General features: G+C 39.5%; 1 protein-coding gene across 5 annotated transcripts in view; it reads right to left on the reverse strand.

Moving 5' to 3' along the window:
* Nucleotides 1–20,288, reverse strand: part of BIRC6 (baculoviral IAP repeat containing 6) — a 1,045,545-nt gene that overhangs the window by 346,698 nt on the left and 678,559 nt on the right. For all 5 annotated transcript variants that reach the window (XM_029593898.1, XM_029593899.1, XM_029593901.1 and 2 more), the window contains exons 60-61: nucleotides 13,415–13,588; nucleotides 1,461–1,657 (exon numbers count right to left, since the gene is read on the reverse strand). In XM_029593898.1, the coding sequence (XP_029449758.1) occupies nucleotides 1,461–1,657; nucleotides 13,415–13,588 (371 nt within the window). The remainder of the gene's footprint in view (nucleotides 1–1,460; nucleotides 1,658–13,414; nucleotides 13,589–20,288) is intronic.

Raw genomic sequence — 20,288 nt, forward strand, 5'->3', positions numbered from 1 at the left:
TACTTAGTACAAAATTCAGATACATTACCAGCCATGGTAAAACCTGCTTAACAAACTATTGAAGTCTTAATGCCCTTTATTGAATACTGTGTTAAATTTGCTGCAATAACGTATGCTAAAAATATGCAATAATGCACAGTGGATATTTTAACAGTTTAGTAAATAGGTCCTCAAGTCTAATTCTGTGAAACCCATATGAAGGCTAATGTTCAGTGATCTGTGGAAAGATAAAGTTTCCATGTACAACTTTATGCAAAATTTTCAAAGTGGACAGAACCCAGCCTGACATATGCACACACATTTACTTATGCCTGTTCCTTAGCAGGTATAAACGTGCGCAGAACCCAGCCTGACATATGCACACACATTTACTTATGCCTGTTCCTTAGCAGGTATAAACGTGCGCAGAACCCAGCCTGACATATGCACACACATTTACTTATGCCTGTTCCTTAGCAGGTATAAACGTGTGCCAGCAGATTTATGCAGATACTTTTCAAAATAAAAATAAAAATTATGTTCTTAATTGCTAAAAATAATCCAACACCGCCTTCAAGAACACTTCTTTGCTCTGTGTGAAATCTTTTGAATACATTTATGCGAATAAAACAACATTTTATCCATGTAAGTGATTTTGAAAATTCAGCCCTTAAAATTTATTCTGTGAAGCATTTATATGCAACAACAGTCCTGTGGGTAATTGTAGGCATTTTCTCAGCATGATATATGATAAAAGTATAATACAACAAAATACAAAGGAAGAAGGCAGGAGATAGAAGTTTGATGGCTGTGAGCCAAACAGTAGAGAAAAAAATCTGTGGAACACACAAAAAATTAAATGCTATAAAACTTCCAGCTTTGCTAATTACAAAAAATACAAATGAAGTCTGAAACCATACAGCACAGCACTTATCTTCAGATACCAGAAAAATGTTCCAATATTGAAGGAAATATGTAGGCCTTTCTGTTGATCAGGTAAAGATGAGCTTTTGGCTAAAATTCAGGTCTCAGTTGAGGCTGGTTGCCTTTTGATTGCGATTGGGAACTGAGATAGAGACAGGGGGAGGGAAGGTGTTTGTTTAGCATCTTGCTACCAGATCCCAAAGGTGATATCATGATAACTACCATTGTCAAAGCAGATGGATTAAACCTCCTGCTTTAGAAAATGTTTCCTATGGACCAATGATATGTGGTAAGCAAACCTTACCATTTTTTTCCCCCCAATTTCAGCAAATTTTCAATGTAGGAATAGCAGGAAAACCAGATTTAATATTAAACACCGCACCTTATATTTGATTCTGCAGTTTTATATATTTGATCAATGTTTAAAATGTTCTTCCAATCAAAAGAAAAACAGCGAAACATTTGAAAAAATGTAATAAGAATTGAAGCTTGGACAAGATTTGTTTTGATTCTTCCGTTTCAATCACTAAATCACTCACATGCTCTCTTCAACTTACTTGCTGAATAACATCTGGATAAAGCATTGGAAGTCGCTCCGCAATAAGTGCCAGACCTCCCATCCCTGCAAATACTTGCAAGGGTGAGTAAATGGGGCAAGTTTCAAGAAAAGAGTCATCGAGCACCGAATCCATACACTCATCACCTGGGCTGAGCACGTCATCTTCGGGACAAGTCCCCAACAAATCCCCATGCTCTGAAAGAATAAGAACACTTTATTAGAGTGGGCTCTGGGGAAACTCCCCCTCCCCCCAATATACACCCACTTGGCAGGTCTCCTGACTGAGGGGAGCTAATTATTCAGGAATGTGCCCAACCCACTCAGCCATCATAGACCTTTTAATTTTCACTAAGCAGTCAACTTGGTTAACAGCTAATTAAAAAGCTAGTTATTAACTCATTATTTACATTTTCTTTAAAGACAGTTTTCTGGCAGGTTTGTAGCATGTTCTGGAATCCACTATGAAACTTCCAAATTAATCTTACATTTTAGACTATTACTGAGACCATTAAGGATCTCATTTATCAAGTGTTTTCTTTCATGCTTCACCTATTAGTAAAACCCTCAATAACTAAGGTCCTGAGACAACCAAACACTAACTCAAGGATCATTTCTTTGTGCAATTTTGCCAATTCCCTCTCTTTATTACCCTTTATTTAGGAAATGCTCCTCAGACAGCATATCCAGCTAAGAACCCTCACCATCTCAGGGCTGGAGAAACACCTCTTCTGGACAGCCCTCATTGCTGCTCATTGGTTAGCAGGGCAGCCTGCTAACTCTCCCAGAGGTGGAGAGTTAGCAGGCTGCCCTGCTAACTCTGGAGAGGTGCATAGCGCAGAGAGGTGCATAGGTGGAGAGGTGCATAGCACAGAGGTGGAGCTCCCACTCTCCGTGGGAGCTCCACCTCTGCGCTATGCACAGACATGCAGGGGATCGCAAATCTAGCACACTGCCACACTGCTGTAGCCTACGTTATGGGGTCAGCCAACTCAGGAACCTTATTCACACTCCAATAGCTTATAATACTGACAGAAAGATTCATAGCTTTCCAATAATATAAAAAGTGTATGAGATAAATGAGCAGAGTTATCACTTGATCAGAAACAGCATGAACTAAAACAAAGCAAATTGAACTTCTGGTACTTCCCCCTCAATAAGTCAATCATTTATAGCTATTGGGTCTCTTGAACAAGAAGGGCTTCTGAACCTTTTTCTGATTCAAATATAAAATGTTAAACCTCTTGATAGTAGTTTACTACTAACGGTTAATGCACTGCATCAATTATTTGAATGCCTTTACCAGAATTTTCACTAAATTCTATGAGCTATTTTTCTCTACTTACAGGTCATTTCTAAATATACATTTTAATAAACACATGTTAACTAAACTTTGTAAATGAAACACTATACAATACTCCAAGTTCTGCAGTGATAATATTCTACCCACATTCCTCTAGCACTGCAAGATTTCAGCCTTATATCTCTTGCCTCAACACACACAGGCTAAGTGTATATCTTCACATCCACATACCCTGCCGTGTGTTATTCATTAAATACCTCTTTATGGCATCTTAAATTTGTACCACTGCATGCTACTGCTACAGACATCAGATGATTAAGCAGAAAATGGATTAATATCCTCTGAAGCAGTCTGTACTTTATGTAGCAAGCAATAGCCTTGAATTCTGAAATAAATTATTTCTAAATGAAAAAACTGTTCCTTCTGTATTTCACATAACCATAGGATAATGTCAGAGAAAATCATGTGTGATGTCACTTATAACATTATAGTACAAAAGGGAAAAGAGGAATATGATTTTAATTCCTTTACTAGACTAACAAAAACAATACGCAGCAAAAATATCCCATATCAAACACCTTTCCTGGGGACTCTACAACCAGTCAGGTTTTCACGATATTCATAAGGACTATCCATGAGATAAATTTGTGTCCATTGGAGACTCCTTATATGCCAATTTATCTCATGCATATTCCTTGTGGATATCCTGAAAATCTGAATGACTATGGGGTCCCCATGACAGGTTTGGGAAGCTCTGCTCTATGGGATCCCCTACTGCTAAAAGGCAGCAAAAAAACCCCCCAAAAAACAAAAAACACAACCAACCACAGATGCACAAACAGATCCTCCCAGCAGGACTAGTGATATTTTTCAAAACAGTCTTAAACTGCTCCTTACAAGGCTGCATTACATTATGCAATGTGATTTCATGCAGATGTTTTCTTCTTTTTTTTCATTTTTTGCATTAATAATGTCTTTGGTGGTTTTTAACCAAATATCCACCTCTTGTAGAAGAATTGACACCTTAGACCAGAGCTTTCCAAACCTTTCATGTTGGCGACACACTTTTTAGACAAACAATTTCGTGACACAGTAATTCAGTCTACTAGCAAACCAGAGGTTAAAGGTTAAACTAACGAAATGTATTTCGACAATTTACGTATGTTTCCTTAAATATATACATAATAAAATGTTTCATGACACAACCTATCTTGTGAAAACCTTTCATTTATATTAAAAATATATAATATTCCAAGATTAATGTTATTGTTATAATTTATGAGTAACAATAATAAAACAAAGTTATTGTGTTATTCAATTTACCTCTTTAATAAGCTATATGAGCTTGATGGGATGAACACAAATTTTGAATATTTGGTGTTAATAAAAAAGTCCAAAGGGTCTTCTGCATAATTTTAAAAAGCTGGCCAGTTTCACACTATAAAATTATTTGATAGCCTCATTCAACTAATTCTATATGGCTATGAGAGTGAAGTCTGGAATTTATAGGAAGGGACAGAATGTCAATATAAATCCTGCACCTCCAGTTCTGTAACTCTGTGCATCCACTGAAATTTCCCCAAACAATGGAGCTTGGATGTTTCCCTTACAGCTCATCATACTAAAAGATATTTTCAAATTCTGGTGTCACCTCACAGTAACAGCAGCACAAACACCTTCCACTGCCAGGCACACTGTGAACTAACACAAAACCCAGCAAAAAAGACACTCAAAATCTATACTGCAATCCCATTGTAACATAACAGTAATAATACCATGGACTCAAACAACAATAACCCTACCTGTGAAAAAGCAAGGGTAAATATTTCACTGGGTCCTAGAATACCAATACACTACCTACTGAGGAAACAAAACAAACCAGATTGCTATAGATCCCTATGCTAGCAGAATCTCTCATCATGGTCACACACACAGAGCAGAGACAGACCCTCACCAAATACAGAATACAAAATAAAGAAGCACAAATTAGACAAAAACTGAAATGGAAACCCCAAGAAGCTAGACTGTGTATTAACAATGGAAAAACAGAACCACCATTCCTCATAAAACAAAAAATCATGAAACACAAAGCATCAGTTATAATAATAAAACCATACTAATAAAAGAATATTTTTAAAATACTGATAAATAGAATTTCTATTAATTAAAATCATATACATTTTTTACAATTTCCCAAAAAACAAAAAAATATTTCAAAACAGCACATATATCAAATAACACCCAATAATTAAAACTAATAAGGATTTTAAAAAGCCCCTGCTGTCCATACGTGGGAGCTCTTTATTTCCAGTCACCCTGATATTGTCAAGGATTAGGAGGTTATCCTCTCTCTCTCACACACATACTCACATGTCCATTCTCTCTCACACATACACTGTCACATACATACACATTCATGCTCCTATACCCACCATAACTTCTTGCTCTCACAGGCACTGACACACTCTCAGGCTCTAAGACACTCTTTTCCTCCTCACACACACACACACACCCCACACAAACTCTTACTCCCCTGGATTTTCTCATACACACTCATGCTCTCACTCTCTCTGGCTCCCTCACATACACACAAACACACACACCCAGGCAAGTTCCCAATCATTCTCACACACTGAAACTGACCCCCAGGCAGGCTCCCATTCATTTTCACACCACTCCCTCACCAACCCCCAGGCATGCACACAAACATTCTCACACACACAGACCCCCAGGCAGGCATCAATTCATTCTCACACACACACATACATACACCACACACAGGCAGGCACCTATTCTCACACATACAAACCTCAGGAAGTCACCCATTCATTCTCATACACAGACACACCCTCAGGCAGGCACCCATGCATTCACACACATACACCCCTAGGAAAAGTCCCATTCATACACATGCACACACTAAAGGCAGACCCCCTCTCTTTCTTTTGCCAGCAACCTCGGAGCCTCTCTCATTCCTCTGCTGCCACTGTCACTGATGCCGCATGGCTATTGGGGAGGCACTGATTGCTGCTACTGGCACTGAAGCCCATTCTGCTGCCTCCTCTGTGTAGGCCCCGTGGGTTTCCACTTCCTCCATGTTGATCTCGTACACTGTGAGATCCGCATAGAGAAAGTGCTACTCTTGCACATTACCAAAGATTACATGTGCCAATCAGTAAAAAGTAATTTATTTATTTTTTTACCTTTGCTGTCTGATCTTAGTTTTCTAATCGGTTGGTCACAGGCTTTTTTGTTCCACCTTCCCTTTCTTATTTTTTTGCCAATTCCTTTCATATTGTCTTTTTTTCTATTTCTTTTCTCTCCATCTATCTTCTTCCCTCAAACACACAGTCAGGTTCTCATTCTCACATGCTTTCTCTCTCTGACACACACACAGGCTCTCACTCTCACATGCTCTCTCTCATACAATCATTCATACCCAGTCTCTCTCTTGCACATGCTGTCTGACTCACACTCCCAGGCTCTCTCTCACTTCCACATGCTGTCTTGCTCAAGCACAGGCTCTCACTGTCACATGCTCTCTTCTCTCATACAATCATTCATACACACAGGCTCTCACTGTCACATGCTGTCTCTCTCATACACACACAGGCTCTCACATGCTGTCTCTGCAAACATTCAGGTCCTCGCTCCCACACACAGTCTCTCAACTCATCTCATACACACACTCTACGGGCCCTCAGTCTCTCTCTTACCTCTGGGCCTCCTCTTCACAGGTCGCTGCAGGATGGGCTCTGCAGCGGCCCTGATCTTCTTGGGCCGATCCGCGGTGGCCCTGATCTTCTCGGGCCGATCCACGGAGGCGGTGGCCCTGATCTTCTCAGGCCAATCCACGGTGGGGACCCTGCTACCGGGCCTCCTCCTCTTCTCAGCCCGCTGCAACAACGCTGCTCCTCTTCTGCACGCGGCTGATGCTCCTCCTCCTTCCTGCCCCTGTGGCTCTGGCAACATTTTTCTTCCAGGGCCGCGTGGGCAGGAAGGAGAAGGAGCACCTGCACGTTTAGACGCAACCTTTTTCTTCAGGCCGTGGTGATGTGAGCTCCACCACAGCCCTGCCGATCTTCCTGCTGTGCGACTCTGGCACAGCACAGCGATGCTTAACTACTCAGCTGCCAGTGGGATGAGGTCCACCCGCGGCCACATTGGCTCCCTCTGACCTCTCCTCGGTATACCACTTGCGCCGCCCGTCACGTGCATCGAGCTTGCGCGACACACCGGCACACTGCAGGCGACACACTAAAGTGTCGTGACACACACTTTGGAAAGCTCTGCCTTAGACAGATGAAATGGAAGAAAATGGAGGCTAAAAGAGATAACAGCATGGTGTTTCACGAATCCAGAACAGTATTTAGGAGGCCCTGATAGACACTGTATATGCACTCTGCTCCACTGTCTATTTTTAGACTTATACCCCCTCTCTTTCCAGTCCAAAATGATTGCTCAAAATAGCTTACAAATCCAAAAATACAATTCACAAATACTTTAATGAGCAATGCTTATATATATACACATGCAAACAGCAACACTTCCACATTTTAGGTTCCTAATCTGTAATCTGTATGTTAGATCAGTCTGGATCTTGTATACAATCATAAACAAACAAACAAAAAAAAAAAACAAAAAACCACCTGATTACCCATATTTCAGTTCTGAGCTCAGAATACTCCTAAAGTGACTGGACAGGCTTAATCACCAGAGAAAAAAGTACGAAAAGCCATTCAGAAATTTGGTAAGGGACAGTGTGGTCCAAACCTGCTCCTAATGAAGAAATCCCTAAACTCTTATTCAACATGACACCATTTTATCACTTGAAAATTGATATGACCCTTGAGAATGGCAAAAATCAATAAAGCAGACATCGCTTCCTCTCTCTTCCCATTCCTTGTCCCAAGCATACCTCCTCCATGCAATTTAGAGCGGGAAAGCAGTAACTACATGGGAGGCACTGACCGCAGCCAGAACAGGTCTTGTGGTAGGAGTCAACATGTGCTCACAGGTTCTAACCCATTGCATGGGCCCTTCTGTATGGATTTGCGGTCTAACTGGAAATCAGCACAGGAAGAGGCTCATAATACCCTGCGCTGATTGTGACAGCTGGTTGAAACAGAGGGGGGCGGTAGAAGACCATGGGGAGAACAGCCCTATTTCTCATCTACTGATTTAGTGACCCCAATTTGGGAGCTGCACCTTAAAAGGCTACATTATCTGAACTGTGAAAACCTGAAGCCCCAGATTCTGCCAAAGTCATAACACTGGTCTACATTTGAAAAAAGGTTTTTTGCAGACCTAATTATTTTTGCTGATTTTACCCAAATGAAAGGTGCTGATTCCAAATATGAAGCCAAAAAATATGCAATACGTCAAATTTTTTCACAAATGAGAAATGTTTGATTGGAGGTTATAAAGTCAAATATCAAGGGTAATAAGTTCTGAAGAAGCGATAGCACTTAATATATTTGTTTCATGCAAAAAACGAATCTATCGTCTAACCAAGAGAGTAATAGTTGTGTAAATTTTAATTGTTAGGGAGAAATTTTCTCTTTTTGGATGCTCTGGAATAGTTATGATCAGGGTTGTCATGCTGTAAACACCAGCAGTAGTCTGCCATCATGTTTGTGTTCCATCGGCCTTGATATCTATGTTCCATGGTCTTGATGTCTTGGTGGAAGCATGCGCCTTGTTTTTCACTCATAGCTCCAAGATTTGAGGGGAAGTAGTTCAGGTGGCTATCAAGGAAATGCAATTTGACACTCATGTTTGCTCCCAGTCTTTAAAAAGCAATCAACAAATTTTGAACTAAAGGGTTATAATTTTCGGCCCTGAAGTTGCCAAGAAAGTCTGTAATCACGTCAGAAAAAGCAGATCAAGCATCCTTTTTCTATGGTTTTCATGGTATTCAGGAATTCTCTGTCTTTGATTAGAAGCCTAATTTGCGGGCCATCAAATATGCCAGCTTTCAACTTCTCATGTGAAAGAGCAGGAAATTTGGTACACAGGTACTTGAAGCACTCACCATCTTGATCCAAAGCCCTAACGAACTGTTTCATGAGTCCCAATTTTATATGGGGGGAGCAACACTTTCTGAGGATTAACAAGTGGTTCATTCTTAATATTCTTTTCACCAATCTTAAATTTCTCTCTAGCAGGCCATTCTTTCCTTGTATAATGTTCTGCCTTTGCTCGGCTATCCCAAAGGCACAAGAAGCAAGGAAATTTTATGTAACTGCTTTGTTGTCCTAGAAGCATAGATATAAACTTCAGATTGCCACATAAAATCCAGCAATGATCATTATATTTGATTATTTGGAGAATAGTTCTCATGGATTTGTAAGTTTCTTTCATATTTACCGAGTGAGCAATAGGAATGGAAGCTAATTTATTGCCATTGTGGAGCAACATACATTTTAGACTTCTCTTTGAACTGTCAATAAAAAGCCTCCATTTGTCAGGTACATAACTATCACATCCCATTGACTCAATAAGTCTTTTGACGTCGATACAGTATACAAGCTCCTCGTCCATATGGAAATATTTCAGAAGATCTTTCTCTCTGTTACGATACATAAATGTGGTACCAGGAGCCAACAGGTTCTTTTCCTTTAGCCTTGAACCCAGTAACTCTGCTGACTTTGGCAGATCAAGATCTCGTACCAGGTCATTTAACTCAGCTTGAGTGAATGGCTGACACATTCTGGCATCAACTTCTGAAGCTACGAAATCTTAATCGTCGAGTCTTTGGAAAAAATGGAATGACAGAATTCATCCTCGTCTGAACTTTCCAAAGTACTGAAGACAGGTACAGGGACTTTGTCGTAGTGAGCAACCGGTCTTATAGCTGAGGGGAGAATTGGGTACTGGATAGAAGATTTTGTTTTTGTGTTCATGCTTGTAATAATTACCATGCAGAAGTAGCAGTCATCAACATGGTTTGGGGGCTCTGGCCACACCATTGGAACTCTGAAGCTGAGACTTTTTCTCTGACCTTTAATCCATTGTCTCAGGTTTTCAACACATGTCCTGCACACTTTATGTGGTGCCTAAGGTTTGTCCTGGTCACCCAGTTTAACCCTGAAATATGGATGATAAGCTTTTCGTACAAAGTCAGATATATTTGTCCTTTGTTTGGGTGTTGTAAAACAACCACAAATGTAAGAATATATCAGGATCATTTCGGCACCGTCCGCGAACTATTCGAGTGCTGGATGACATATTCAACAAAAACAGATTTAACAGAGTTAAATTTGCTGCGAATTCTAAGCCTCTTGAATGACTGAATGCTGCCATCTGTTTTCATGCTGCTTATATAGCCATAAAATGCTGACGTCAGCAGTTTTAAACTGTTTAATAAGCAGTCTTCCTATTGGTTATACCGATTGCATATTCAGCATTTCTTTTTGCATTTTCAGCATGTCTTTCTGCGCATTAATTATCTTTTTGCGAATTCAGCATATCTAAATAATATTGTTATAAGAGTTTATGAGTAGACAGCATTTTGCAGAAAAAACAGACGTGACTGGAGGAAACTGATGTGATTTTTGGATTCAGCACACTAAAATACATAAAGATCACATGTTATCTTGTAGTCAGCAAAATTGATGTAGACCAGTGTAATTAAAGCACATGTTGCAATGTCTTAACAACGTTTACTATCCACATAAACAAAAAAAATCAAACAAGTACAAACCCTAAAATAAGGCAAGCATACCAAAGACGTACATAAACAGAATCCATGAAACTGATTTCAAAAAAATGTATCTAAAAAATACAAATCTAAATGCATTAAAGTTGAAGTTTGTTTCACTAATCTACACAATATACTCATGTTTTCATCATAAAAAAATTATAGAAATATTCATCAAGACTCCTCCTGACTTCCTTCACTACCAACACTGTGAGATTTTGATAGCAGTGAGGAAAGTTCTGGCATGCATTCTGTTTAGCAGTGATGCTATAAATTCTAACTGAGGCACCAGGTGAGTTTGGACTTGGGAGTAAATGACAATAAACTTAATGGTGTTGTGTTTGCATTTATCCATCTTTGCCTAAGAGATCCTTTTGACTAGCCAACTGTCCAAACAGAGAAACACATGAACTCCTTGATAAAAATGTCACATTGACAACTAAGCATTTCACAAATACATTCAGGACTGGTATCAAGCCAAAAGGCAGTAGTGGAGTTAGTGTTTCCCCATAACAAATCAGTAATTCTTCCTGTTAACTGTACCTATTTCTAAGTATATCCTTCTTTCTAATCCAGAGAGCCAGTCTCCCTTGTTTAATAAGGGTATTTATTGTAGGCTCTTAAGTCTAGGATGGAATGGTATCTTCCAGTTTTCTTGGGAGCCAGAAAGTACCTGAAGTACATTCTTCACCCTCTCTTCTTAATGGTACTAGTTCGGACACAACAACATTCAGGTAGGAGGAGAATTAGATCATGATGTTTGTTGAGAATCATTTGTTTCCTGGCTGAGCAACTTGGAGGGAGCTCCAATAGATGTTATTTGTAGCTTTCTGCTAATATCTGAAGAACTCAACTGTTTTAAACTATAAAGGCGGCCAATGGTTTGCATAAAATCGCAACCTCCCACCCAGAGGAAGATCTTATGGAACAAGGACCAGAGTGTGCTGGCAATAGACTACATTCAGTCAAAAACCTGTCCCTGGTTTTTATTGGGTGGCAGTGTGGTATGGAGCTTCTACATTCATGGTGGCAAAGTGTAAGGCCCTGTTGTCATGTGGAGATAGGAAGACCCTACAAGCACCTTTTTTTTTTTTTTGTTAAGAGAAAGTGCCTACTGGGTTCCTGATTCTATTATCTCCTGGAGGAGGAGGTTGGCTCTGAAGTTGCAGTAGAGGAGAAGGTTGGAAACATATGTTGGTTCATAGAACATCCACAGCCTCCTAGATTCAGCGAAATGTCAGTGTACAAACAGGCGCACTAACTTCTAAATACCATATGGTAGATGGTCAGATAATGTTTCAGTCTGTTTTTTGTCAAAGGAAAAGCAGACTAAACATACATGCACTGTAGTAGATATGGCTAATGCATGCTAGATACAGAAGAAGAAATATTCATCTCCTACTAAAAAAAGAAGTAAAGGACAATTTTAAAAGAAGCAATTTTTCTGTGTGGAAGTGAAGTTAACAAAATTTAACCAGCCCTCACAGAGATGCTTCTATGTCTGTATTCCCTCATGCTGCAAATGCTAAGAATCTCATCGTTTCCATTTTCCAGCTGCTACCTCCTGTCACTCAGCCACCAAAACGTATTATTGATGATATCCGGTGCCATATTATTAAGTTTATTTTACGCTTCACAGATTCTCTCTTCCTATAGTATTTTATTTTTAGCACTTCAGAATGATGCCAGAGCTGGAAATTGACGTCCTCCATTAAATCATAGATCATGTATACAACAGACAGCAACGAAAAAGCTTCTTCATATTGTAATTTTTCCCTTTCAATTTAGCTTCTATAGAACAGAGCTGAAGAGGTAAAGACTAGATGACTATTCAATCCCTGGTCTGTTTTTACTGGGACGTTCAATGAAAGTATCAATTTGTTAGTTTTCTATAGGGAAACAGGCCTTGTAAAATCATCATGCCTTGGGTTTGTCCCCTCCCCTACCTTCACAACAACTCTCCCAATAACTTGAACCCTTCATCCAATTTTATTTATATTTCTTCTATTTACAGTAGAATAACCCATGACCATCAGCTCACAATTTTCATGTGCCCTAAACAACCCTGATACAAAATCCCTTCTTTTTATTTCCTATAAGAAAAATAGGCCAGTTTAGCTAAAATCTCAGGGAGGTCAGAGCATAGTGTGAGGCTACCAAGCATTTGTAAAGATGCCCTGCAACTGGTTAGTATCTATGGTTACCAGCTGACTAACCTAGTTTACTTAAGGTTTCCATAAAAGGTAGTTCACACAGCGAACATTTCATAACCATGTATAAATTTCTATACCAAAGGAGGAAATTGGAAATCATGAATTTTCACACATCTCCTTGTATTGATTTGAGACAGGAATATCTGCCAAACTAATTTCCCCCAGTTTGCAATGACTGATGAAGGATAGAAGCAGCTGAGCTATACTACTCAAAAAAAACTTTTTTCTTTCTTAAGCTTTGTTATCTTAATTAACAGTTTAATTATCTTAGCCTGGTCAGCTGGATTAGAAGGATGGTGGCATGATTTTCAGTGAAAAGACACCAAAACATGGAATTTGAAGTATTAAATACAGTATGACTCAGAAATGGATAAACAACATATTTATTCTTCAATAAAGTTCAGCCATGAGGACAACAGGCTGAGCAGTTGCCATGAATCAAATACACAGTGATCTACACAGGTCTGTTTTTGTCTTTATCATAAAGCATCTATGAATTTTATTGTTGTAGTTGCTTTCTATCAATATATATATACACACACACATATATATATATATAAATACCAGAGTAGAGTTTCCCTTGTAGTTTGCAAGGGAACAGTATATTATGATTCTACTGCACCTCTACCAAGATATCAAAAATACAGGCATTGGTTGTCTCAGCTGATTTTACTGGTTGAACACCACTGGCGATTTGTAACAAATATGAATTGTAACAGCAAGTAAAAGTTACGTACCTTTCTCTGTATGCAAACGCTTAAAGGAGTCTGTTTTTGATAGGCTAGGGTCTGAGATAACTTTAGATCCAAGCTTAACTGTTAAGTCTATCGATTGGTAGCCTTGGGGGAGTTTGCGGTCATACAGCAGAGTCAGAAGCTGGGCAAGCGTCATCTCAGCTGGCAGTGGTTGACCTAAAGAAACACGACGGGCTCACTTTTAGACATGAAATCATTGGAAATTCATTATTCCGCAGTAAGTTACAATACACCAGCATTTTCATAGTCCTCTCCAAATGTACAACAAAATTATTTTATACACTGTGGACTTCAGTGAATGAGCAACGCTCTCCTTACTGACCAATTCACTGACTTGTAAACAAGTTAAAAAGTGCATACCAAAAGAATGATACCAAGGTGTGTTTCCCTTCCTCTGAGCAAGTGAAAGTTGGCATGAGGGATTGAGTCTAAAAGTTGATAGGAAATAATAATTTTGTACCGATTCGAATCAAAATCATAATTCCCTAATAACTGAGTCTCAATTCCCCATGCTGAATTCTAGCTAAATCAGTGAGGCAGCTGCTAACTTTCAACATGAATACAGACGGATGGAGACAGATGCACTAGCAAAACATGCCTTAAAAAGTGTTTATCATTTGAAACAGAACAGAAAAAAGTATAGGCTTATTAAAAAACACTTCAAAGAAACATGACTGATACTTAAGATACTGTGTTCAATCAAATATACACACACACTCTGTTACTTAAATTCACTTGTATGATTCAATTGCAAGTTAACAGATGTGGCTTCTAGATTCCAACTGTATAGCCACAATAAAAACTTAGTTAAGATAACATGCTTATTAAAATACACTCTGCAATCCACTAAACTGCGTGAAGATATTCATCTTCTGGCACCACTTCTGGGTCTGTTGAAATTAATTAGAATAAAAAATACCTGAAAGGTTCCTATCAGAAAATTCAGCCAAACAAGGTTTTAATATGCAAACTTGTTTTCTTTGTATAGTGTGGGTTCTGTTTTATCTTTATTATAATGCACAAAGTGAGCAGAAAGTCAGAAAGAAATAACTCAATAAAATGGCTCCAAGGCTAATCTTAATTTCTGCACGTTGATGCATTTTCATTTCTATCCCATACCTCTAAACAGAAGAACCATCACAAATACTTTCAAAGTTCTACAACTTTATAAGCTTCTCCAGCCTATTACGCAGCCCATAAGGATATTCTGTAGTGTACCCTTTGCCAGACAATAGCAGACTCAATGAGAATACTCAGAGAAGAGTAAAGAAAGAAAGAAAAGGCAGTACTTTACTGCAAAAATTAATTTTAAGTATAATAATTTAGTTAGTATATACCCTTACTTCCAGACTCCATAATGATCAAGCATTCACCTCTTTTTATTTTAATTTTTGTCACCCGGCTCAGTTTGAACTGACCTCAGCTGAGACTGCAGTGCTATCATCTTTCATTTGCAATTATTCAAGGTCCTCCCGATTTTAATCTTCTTTGGAATCCAAATCTTTCACATGGTAGTTCACAGCACTGCCAGAGTCACTGGGCTTTCCCCTCTAATTTTAATTTAAAAGAAGCTTGCTTGATATACAAAACATACATGAACATGAACCAAACTATCATAATTTAAGACAGAAGAAGCTACACTATTTTAGTTTGTGTTAAAGAATGTGTTCCAAAACCTATTTATATAAATTTACTATTACAAATGCCTATTATACATTGTTTTGATTATTAGTGAAACGAGTTTTACAAAACACTTGCCTGGTTGGCTGATAAAGTTCTTTTGACCGTACCTTTCCAAGCTTGCTCACTAATCCATGGATAAACGGCCACAATCCAACGCTGATAAATAGCAGTAATGGAAATGGCAGAAGTAATTACTGGAATTTCCTCTGGTGGCATGCTTTATTTTCAGACAATGTCAATTTTCTGCTCATTATTTTATTTTTTAGCTACATAAATCAATCTGTTGCCAAGCTTTACAGAAGAACTAATACTGCTTACAATTGTATTTTTAGTGTAGAGTATTAAAACATACTAATAAGCCCTACAGCCTGTGGTCAGTTAATATTACTGGATATGTGATATCCACTGAATATCTGCTCCTTCGGACAGCAAATATAGAGATGTTCTCTGCTGCAGGTCAACACATTATGCAGAGAAGGGTAAAGGGGAAAAATGGGAAGAACCCAGGGACCAGATACATTGCTGTGCATCTTACTGGTTCCAATGCAACAAAAAGAAATTTTGGTCACGCCTGATCACTAAATTTGGGTGCTTATTTGTCTTCTTCTAAGCGCCACATGACCGCAGCACTAAGTGAAGAGTGTAGCTAAACGATAATCCAAGACTACCTCAGGAACTTCCTTGATAAAAGTTTCCCACAACGTCAAAGTTGTCTGAGATGCTATTTGGATATAAAGTACTGCACAAAAGAAACACTGTGCAACGTGATCTCTACTTTCAGTATTTATGGAGCTCTATTTTGTTACCTGTAGACAAAAGAATACCCCCAAATTACATGTATCATTTATATATATATGTATTTATAATATTTCACTCTGTAGTCTGCTTTATGAAGAGTAATCAGAGGGGCTTTTCACACTTAGGAGTGCTGATTATATCTCAGTAATGAAACACTCAATCACAGAACAAGTTCATATAACATTCCCATACTTGAGCCATTGCATTTAGCTTTTTTTTTTTTTTTGTTTGAAATGTTTTTTTATTGGTAAGCAGCACAGTATACATTCACACACATAGTTTTAGTACCGGATACATGAACATATCTAACAATGTCAGATCCTAGTGATGCTGAAGATCAGTGGCTAACTTAGTACCATATGCTCTGTTGCTGCTACCTTTAATGGAACATGCTTCAGCAATCCCCCCCCCCCCACTCCCCATCCCCCCCCCCAGAACCATACCAACATGTAGATGAAAAAAGCAAATGTACTCAAAACAGTAATAACCAAAACCATATTGAGCAAAACTGCGATGTGGGACCGTGGGCTACATCCTCGTCGCATCTGAGAACAGAGTTACCTGAGACGACTGGAGAGACAGATACAAGCCCAATCTTCCCTTGCTGTGACCCACAATCCCTGAAGTGGTAGCAGGTGAACACCAAGTATGGAAAATAGAAACCTAGAAACTAGAGGGGCAAATTACACGGATCCTTCATATATAGGTAAGCAAAGACCAATCATGAAGGAGAGACACCTTGAGCCGTTAGCCAAGCACTATAGGGGTTCCATATTTTCTGAAAGACCAGGACACGATCCTGATGCTGTGCTGTAAGCTTGCTTAATCCATAATATGAGTGCAGTCGTTGTTGTATAGACGCCAACGTTGGCACGTAATGCTGTTTCCAATGTAGCGCAATTTCTGCCCGGGTGGCTATAAAGATTTGTAGAACCAGTTTCTGCACTGAAATAGCTACGTCAGGTATTGGTAGACCAAGTAGCGCATGCCAGGGTTTTACTGCAAGAGATATATGTAAATCCTGTACAATCCAGTCAAATACAGCACTCCACCAGAGATGATAATAAGTACCTGTAGCTGCACATCCTCTCCAACAGGTAGCTGGTACATCCGGCGCAAATTTATGGATAGAGACCGGTGTGTAGTGCCATCGGTAAATCAGCTTGTAACAGTTTTCCTGAAGGCCTGCTGAGATAGAACACTTGGTAGCCTTTGTATAAATCTGCTCCCAGTCCTTATCAGACAGTGTGACACCAAAGTCCATGTCCCAAAGTTTCTGATGCCTTGGTGGACCCAGGTTTCGTCCATTCAAAAGAGCGTAAATCTTGGAGATCGCACCCCGTATTGTAGAGGCATTTTTACAAAATGCTTCAAATAGTGTAACTTTAACTCTGATGGACCCAGACCTGAGGCCCTTGGTCGTAAAGTGGTAGATTTTAGCATACAATAAAAAATCAACATTATCAATATCATATAGCTGACATAACTGCTCCCTGGTTACCATAGCTCCTTGTTGGCAAACATGGCCCAATTTGCATATACCTGCTTGTTGCCATCGTTTGTGTAATGCAGAGCACTCCACCCATGGCACCACTACATTTGTAAATAGATACGTCATCATGGAAAAGGGCTCCGGTCCCACCAGGACCCTTCTCCACTGATTCCAGACTCGCATTGTGGTTTGTAGAGCAAATGCTATGCTGGGTTCGGGGCTCCGGAATACAAAGGGTTGCCAGGGAAGGCTGTCAATGGGAAGGCCACCCATGCACGCCTGTTCTAATTTCACCCATTGAGGCACATCCCTGGTTCCGTGCAATGCTACTAAAGCTCTCAATTGAGCTGCCCCATAATACCAGGAGAGATTTGGGACTTGCAACCCCCCCCCCCCCCCCCCCCCCCGATTCTTTGCGCGAAACAGAGTGGATCTAGCTATTCTCGGGGGTCGTTTCCGCCAGATAAAATGGCCCAACACTTGCTGCCATTTCCGAAGCAATGCATTGGGCAAGTAGATTGGTATGGTTGTAAAAAAATACAGGAAGCGGGGCAATACGTTCATCTTAATTATAGCTAGTCTACCCAGCCATGAGTGTGAGTGCTCCAACCATTTGTTTAGATTATCACGTATTTTGTCAAGTAGGGGAGTATAATTCAGGTCATATAGCGAATCATTGTGTGATCCTAATCGGACACCTAAATATTTGATAGATGTCGTTGTCCATTTGAAAGGATAGTCATGCTGCAAGCACCTAGCTTCAGGGGAAGGCAACGTCAAATTTAGAATTTCGGACTTGTCAAAATTAACCTTCATGCCCGACTTCGATGTAAAGCTACCCAGTTCCGCCATTACTGCAGGCAGAGAGCGTCGCTGGTCAGTTAAGGTGAACATTACATCGTCGGCAAAGAGGGAGATCTTAAATTGGTCGTTTCCCCTGCTAATCCCTCTAATGGCCTCATTGCTTCTTATGCGGATAGCAAAGGGTTCCAAAAAAATGGCAAATAATAGAAGGGAAAGTGGGCATCCCTGCCTTGTTCCCCTTTGTATAGAAAACTGTGGCCCATAACTCCCGTTGACTTTAACTCTAGCTGCAGGAGAAGCGTACAACTTGCGGAGCCATGCCATAAATTTGTTCCCAAACCCCATGGCCATCAATGTCTGAAAAAGAAAGTCCCAATGAACAAGGTCGAAAGCCTTTTCCGCATCGAGTGCAAGAAGGACTGCAGACCTATTATCTTTATGGACTAAATCTATAATAATCAAAATAGGCTCGGTTACACTTTATGTATTCCGGGTACCCCGTTTGTAAACAAAATATTAAATAATCGGTACACCTGTTTGTCTATTTTAAATTAATAGGAGATTAGCTACTATATATTTTTGTGGGACCTCTCCTCACAGGGTCATGGTATTTTTACCAGACTCTTGCTTGTGGTCTCTGGTCCATTTTACTTTGTATTTTTTTAGATATTTCATTTATATCACCCCACTTTCACCATTAAAAACTGTTATTAAATTTTTGCTAAATTTTTGTCAAAAAGCTGATGAAATCTTCAAACCACAGTCTGATATAGAAAATGTCACTTTAACTCAGTTTCAAAAAACGCTGTATTCTGCAAAAGTACTTATCTGCTTCACCCAACGCGATCGCGTTTCGGACCCCCTCTCTTGAGGTCCTGCTTCAGGGGATAATCATTTCCATCTTTTTTTCTGTGACAAAAAATCAGTTAAGAAGAGTTCAATAGCTACATTCAATCCTTCTGCTGTTGTAGCCGCGATCCCAACGTGGACCGCCGTTGTTTGAAACAAGGCTCGCACTGGACAACATTTAAAGAGCTGAATACGGAAGTACCTCCCTCACATTCATTCCTGATAGGGCAATACACTGATGTCAATCACATCAAACCTCACCACAGGCTCTTAACATAGTTCTCCATCACGTCGTCTCATACCTATTTTTTCTTACACATTTTTTCTAACCACACACAGTTTATTAATAGAGGCACACACTTTTCCAGATTCTCCTAATTGTGTCAACCAGATGTAGCTGGCATGTCTCAAAGTAATTTAATCCAATAATTTGATCACATGTATTTTATTCAAAACCCGTAGATTGCAACTCTTAGCGTAGTTTTCAACCAGGTCGGAGCACTCACGTCATCTGCTGTCACAAACCGAATCCAAACCCCGCCTACACCATGTTCTCCATTACGTGGTTTAGTATATCTAGTTTTACGTAGTTCATCAACCTATCTTTCACTCATCGGAACAGAATCTATATGAAATAATTCAACAGCTCATTATGCCCGCCGCGATTTGATCGAAAAACATCAATCACGGCTGTTTATACAGTTTTCAATCAAGACGGACCCCTCACGTCATCTGTTGACTGAACTACAAGCCACTCCTCTTGGTTACATCATTTTTGACATCTGAGTTTTTTATACCACTATCTCCTACAAGATCGAATTGATCCAGGCTGTATTTACACACCATTCTTCATCACAAATATTGGATCCCCACCAAACACCAATCTTATACTGCCAGAAATATTTATAGAAAGCAGCCGAGGCAATCATATTCTACCTCTACGTTGTGACTAACACAGACTGGAATATATAAACTTTGTCAATATAAAGTGTGATCAGATTAGTGAATACCAATTAATCTTTTCATTCAGGCCGTGTGGATCTATTGTATTTAAAGTGTAGATCCAGTGATGTTCCCTTTTATTAAGATGATACTGAATATCTCCCCCTCTAACGCTTGGACGTATTTTTTCAATAATTAGCCATCGTAAATCAGTGAATACATGTTTGTGTGTAACACAGTGCTGGACTAAAGGAGCCACCATTTTCAGTGTCTTTAAACAACTTCTGT

The sequence above is a fragment of the Rhinatrema bivittatum genome, chromosome 3 (genome assembly GCF_901001135.1).
Source record: "Rhinatrema bivittatum chromosome 3, aRhiBiv1.1, whole genome shotgun sequence".
NCBI lineage: Eukaryota > Metazoa > Chordata > Amphibia > Gymnophiona > Rhinatrematidae > Rhinatrema > Rhinatrema bivittatum.